The 6,033-nt window shown below is 40.3% G+C and overlaps 1 protein-coding gene across 1 annotated transcript in view; it reads left to right on the forward strand.

The window, feature by feature from the left end:
- Positions 1-2,507, forward strand: part of scp2a (sterol carrier protein 2a) — a 13,693-nt gene extending 11,186 nt beyond the window's left edge. The window contains exons 15-16 of the mRNA XM_031855245.1: positions 164-243; positions 1,932-2,507. Of these exons, the coding sequence (XP_031711105.1) occupies positions 164-243; positions 1,932-2,027 (176 nt within the window). The 3' untranslated portion in view covers positions 2,028-2,507. The remainder of the gene's footprint in view (positions 1-163; positions 244-1,931) is intronic.
- Positions 2,508-6,033: the final 3,526 nt, after the last annotated feature.

Genomic DNA, 6,033 nt, shown 5'->3' on the forward strand with positions numbered 1-6,033 from the left:
TGTGTGTGTGTGTGTGTGTGTGTGTGTGTGTGTGTGTGTGTGTGTGTAAGGAACAGTAAATATGCATTTGTTTCTGTGGGTGGGAATTTTTATATTATAATGCATTTGATAAATGTTGGTAGTGAGCCACAGTGAAAAAGCCTCTTAATTATCTTTCTTTTAGGTAAAAAGGCGGACTGCACCTTATCCATGAGTGACGAGGATCTGATGGAACTGATGACAGGAAGGTTGAATCCACAAACGGTGTGTAGTGCTACATTAACCGCATCTATCTGTACTCGCATGGTGACGCTTATAAGGTTCACAAAATCAATTCATAAATATGAATAATACAATAATGTAAATATACAGGATCGATTTACGAACAATTGACAATATCCATCAAATTTAATAGTAGTTTTTTCAAGTAATGCTGAAATCGCCCACCGGCTATCCTCCACTTCTGTGCTTGGTTAGTTTGCTTTCACAGTCCAGTTGGGAAGGGGACCTTGGTCCAGATGTTCAGTCCAGTTGTTCAGTTTCATTGACTGCTTTCACACCAAACAAAGTGATGGAACTAAACACCATAAAACTAAACAAAAAAAAGCACCAGAGTTTGTTTTCACCAACCCAAACAGGTTATGTGTGAAAGCACCCTGAATGCCTCTGATTTGTGTTTTAACACACTACTATATTAAATCCATAAGACAAGTCCTACAATGCTCTCGGTTCTGGTGCAGGTTTTTTGAGCAGCCAAACCCATCTGATGTCTCTTCCCATTGACGTATATTTCTTTTCACTAAGAGCTGTCTGTTGCGTGTCATGCGCTAAATACATCCCGGTCTGCCGCCCGTTAACCAACTTAATCCATTTGAATGGTTTCTGTATGGACACATTTCCATTTAGTCAGTCAGCGCACTTCTTAAAGCAACAAAAGTCAGAGCTGTGAATTGTCATTACCAGTGTGTAGATGTTAATTGCGCTGGCCTCCCCGTCAGCTCTGGGAAATATGATCAACACTGTTGTGAATATTTTTGCAAATTGCAAGTTTTGACTGAAGCGTTCCTGCCAGCGCAGCTGCATCCAGAGGGCAATTAGAAAGCACACAGACTGAGGTGTAGAGGTTGTTATGCAACTCTCTACAGCCTCTGAGCACCAAGAGCACCAAAGCCAGAGGCCTCTATAGTTTTAGGGAACGAATAAACAAGTTCAAACATTTACCACACAGCCGGTGTTAACGGAATAGAGAGGGGGAGTTTATTCAAAATAATGAGTTGTGGTAGATTTCCGAGTGATATCTAGAGGCTCAGACCTGCAAGCTTCTGAGTCTGAATGTCGTCTCTTTTTTAAAAAGGCGAGCTGTGTTCCGTTTAGCAGGACATCCAGAGGCCTCAAGACAAAACGAATCATTTACCTGAGCTCACCGCTCATTGGGTCATGTTCCATGATCTTAAAAAGAAAAGGCTGCATTTGATAGAACAACATAGATGGGAATGCACCGGTGGGTGGTAATACCTGTTTCGACATCTCTGCCCACAGCGGCCTTCTCTCGTAGGCTTGTGTGCTCCAGCAGTCCACCTTTTTGTCTGAGAAGACAGACTGCAGAATTTGAGATGTGTATTTTAAAGATTAGTCTCAGCCCTCTGTTAAGTGTTACCGAGCAGAACAAGCTGCCGTAGCCTGGTTGTAGTGCAGATGACTGAAACCTAAATTGTCTCAAGGGGAATTTGTTTAGGACAAAGAGTATAAAATAATTTCCAACAGCCATGCATGCTGATCTAGCCAATACCCTTTCATAGTGGCTCACTTAAAAGCCTCTTTTCCAATATGTCAGTAGATTTGTGTTTGTCAAAAAAATGTCAGGTTTTCTTTTTCACCTAATGTTTTTATTAAAATTGCAATCTGATGAAGTTAGACATTCTAATGTTGATCCTTTTAACTCCTGTCTGCAGGCCTTCTTCAAAGGGAAGCTGAAGATCACTGGGAACATGAGCATCGCTATGAAGCTGCAGAACCTGCAGGTTACTCCGGGGAAGGCCAAGCTGTGAGACCCTAAGCTGGCGTTGTGTCCTCTGAGCAGCACTTCAAGGATTCCTCCCATTGCACTTTGCTAATCAACGAGGTCAAGGAAAACTTTCGTTTGATCTTGAGAGATCGATAAAGTTTTAATTCCAGCTGCTAATTTAAAATCAGAGCACACTCACTGCATAGAATATATATAGTTTTAAATATCCTGTTATGTTGTTAATCTACTTAACCTATCATCCTAAAGTCTGATATCATTTCTGAAACATCCATCGTCTCTAATATGCTTATATGCAACATCAGTGCAAATTTTGAACATATGTGATGCTCCTCCATGTTTAGTCAAAACACTTAATGTGCCTCTGATTTCTCTCGATGAAATTAAGATTGTGGTTTGAAGCTATTTTTGGTCTCAACCATTTTGATAGATAATATGTATTTAATATAAGTCTGTAAATGATAGCAATTATCTAATAAAATGAATCTTTTTCTGACAATAAAAACCTCTTAAGTTTTGTTTTCCTTCAAGTAAGGTTTATATATCTTCTTACTTAAAAATCTACACCTCGGTGGCCTAATTAAATATGTGACACTCTTATTGTCCTTCTGTGCCAGTGCGTCACATTTCCAGCATATAAACTGGAGCATTTGTATGTTTATGACATTAGGCTCGTTGGAGATGAGCCAGTCCCGCGCAGAAACGATCACCGGCGATAGCCGCACAATTAGTTAGATTTGTGTCCTACTTGATCCCGACTCGCTCTGACGTCATGAACAAGTGCAGTCGACGATAACCTCACGAGATTGAGGCGGCCTCAGTTGCTATCCACTGACTGCATGACTCAGGGCATGATGGGAAACTCCTGGCTGTCGCCAGATCAAAGAGCTGATAGAATTGAACAACGAACACTACGTTTTGTAGAAAATCCCATTTTATGTAGTTGTAATACTTAACGCTAGATGGTTGGCTATTAGTCTCATGTTGTGAAATGAAGGTTTAATCTAAAAACATATCTTGTGTAATTGATCATAATAAAGCTTATTTATACAACACATATCAAGACGAGCAGCAAAGTGTTTCACAGGCAGACATAAAAGAACAAAGGATAGCATACAATGCAGATATACACAAGTTTCCAACAACCCCTGCTGCTGCCGCCTGCTGTCGTCCACTTTCCAGGCGAGGTGCAGCTCGTCTCAAACGAGCCTAATGTGTCAATGTTATGGATTTGTTATGTTCTGGTGTCTCTCTAATGACTTGACCTGCTGGTCTCATGTGCATTCAATCAAACCCGAGATGACTATAGGCGCACCTGTAGAGTCACTCATTAAAGGGTACATGTCTCCTCTTTCACTGAGGAAAGTCCAAATAGAAACATTTACAATCCAGACTCTAGTCTGAATCTCTTCGTTTTCTCAAAAAAGAGATCCTTCCCTCGCTGCGCTAGACTTTTCCACTGAGTACCGCACCAGCGATTAAGTCAAACAAAGGACCGTGCAACTCAACCCTTGCAAAACCACAGCTTGTAATACGGCCACGGTGCTTTTGTTTGTCTAAATCCTGCATCCAAATTAGAAAATACTTGTTTTCAGCTCTGTTTAAAAGTAGAATTGTGTTACCCATATCAGCACTATCAGGCGCATACAGTTCTCTACTAATTCCCACTGGGTAGCATTCAAACAAAGGGATTTCATTTGTTTTTGTATCAGTCTTTCTCCATTTTCCCTCCATTTTTCTATTCATTTATCCCTCTTGGCCTCCCCCCTTTGCCCACTAAAGGGCACCCTCTGCCAGATCCAGCCTGGTTCCTAATTGCTCCTATCCGGCCAACTCCCTTTAGCCCACTCCCCATCCCGTCCCTTTGCCAGGTGGCCAGCTGGTGATGTTCAGATGCCGCACAAGCTACATGGCTGGCCTGCCTCACTGACTATCAGCAGTGGGCTAATGGCTCTTTAGGAGATGTATTGTAACAAACACAGTGTGATGGGGTGGGATGAGGTGAAGCGCACTGGTGTTAGCTGAGGATTCTCAGGCTTGGTTCGCCTTTAGTCAACTTTACCTCGGCTCACCCTCGATCGAATATATAACCTCGGCTCCAAGTCTTTCTAATAAGTGAAGGTATATATTGGACCTTATTTGAGTGAGACCCATCAATACTGCAAAGGCCTGGTCTTTGACATTTGTTCGTTGATTAAACTTCTGTATACAGTGTTGTAAATCAAAAACAACATCCAAGTTCACCACCTGCCTATAACTACGTCTGAAAAGAAATCGATCCTGCATCTGTAAATATAACGGACGCTGTGATGTGGACTTTGGTGTCTTTCTTGCAGAAATCTAGTCAGTGCACAGAGCTGGACTGTGTCTAACAGCACATTGAACAGATTGGGGACATATAGTTAGATTTATACATTGAGACAAACAATTACATGCTCTGCCTTCTGACCTTTGGACACAGATGATTATATACAACCAAGGAAAAGTTAATTCCAACTTAAGAGTTACGTTGTCATTACGGCCTTTGCAACTTTCCCCCCCCCCCCCCTCCCAAAAGTTATGGCTTTCCAAACCTTTTCATCTTCTCCAGCACTGGTAACACCAATGCACCAATTCCAATGACAGCCTTTTTGAGACATCTTTTTAAAAAAGAAACCGATAACAAATACAAGCCTTTTGAATTTCAGGTAGAAGTGTGCATTAACGTGACTGTAATGCACTGCAGATGGCAGCTTCTAAACGCCAGAACATAAGACCATTGCACAGAAGATGTTCATTATCTTAAAGCGAGGCTGTCATGTTTATAATGGCACAGTGAATTTCCCATATATGTCCCTAAAATTCTCTTGAGTCAGTTGCTTTAAAAACACCATCATTGGACCTGATGGGATGCAAGCTGCTGGTCATACCAGACCAAGTATGGCTGTAGTAGCAAAACCCCCGAGTGCATTGCATTGAGCAAGAGTTTGTTTCAATGCTCACAAATTCAGATTTTCATCTGTAAGAGGAAAGGTGTCTTATCAAACATCAAACATCTACACCATCAAGGATTTTTGCTATAGAAGAACCGATAAAAGAAGCAGGCTTCCTTTAGCACCCCTGAGCTCCCTTGTTGTTTTAAACATCATGGGAACTAAAGTTATTGAATGCAAACAAAGGATTTTGATTATCTTTGTGAAGAGGAGCTTAAATGGATTTAAGGTCACGTTTATAAAGAACTGCAAACATCGAAGAAACATTGATAAAAGAAACTCATTATGTAACTAAAGCAAATGCTCTAAATGTTCTAAGTGAAGTAAAGGTTTGTTTTCTCTGATATCTATAGCCCAGTCTTGCTCCGAGGCAGCGCTTGTTGCTTCTGCTCAGAGCTTTTGTTTTGGATCAAACCATTTGTATGTGTGCAGTGTGTGGAATATATGTTATAGATATTTGGTGCACTAAAGTCCTTTCAGTCATTTATTGACATGGGGCCTTTAGGGTGCACCATGTACGATAGTGCACGTCAATATTGAAATATCAGCCGAATCAAATTAAAAAAAAAACATCCTCGCTCCCAAGTAAACTTGGCTTGGAGTGAACCAGCACTCTGGTAATCTTTTAAATCTCTTCTCTTTACTCCTTTAACAGCTCAGTTGGTTTTATTTTACATCAGGATTTGTTTGAGCATGACATTTTCTCAGGTTTATTAGTAAGTAGTTGCTTGTATGTATGCTTTTTCAGAGAGAAGATGCGGCTTGTCAGATTTCTGTTGCACTTTTTAGTCCTTGAAATGTCAGATACTGGAACCGTAGTTCTTGTAACTCAAACCTCATGTACCCAAACCATTGAAAATAACTCCAATAGTACACTATTTGTACATTTTTATGTATTTTTCATTTCTTGATGTTTTCTTTTTTACAGAGTTGATACATTTTTATAAATTTCGGACTACAGTGAAATGTTTCTTTTTACAAATACAGAATGGCAGCTCTTGAAACACACTGACATTTTAGTAAAATCTACATTTTTTTGAACTTTTAAAATACATACAT

Source organism: Anarrhichthys ocellatus, unplaced genomic scaffold (assembly GCF_004355925.1).
Source record: "Anarrhichthys ocellatus isolate YVR2014 unplaced genomic scaffold, GSC_Weel_1.0 scaffold15, whole genome shotgun sequence".
NCBI lineage: Eukaryota > Metazoa > Chordata > Actinopteri > Perciformes > Anarhichadidae > Anarrhichthys > Anarrhichthys ocellatus.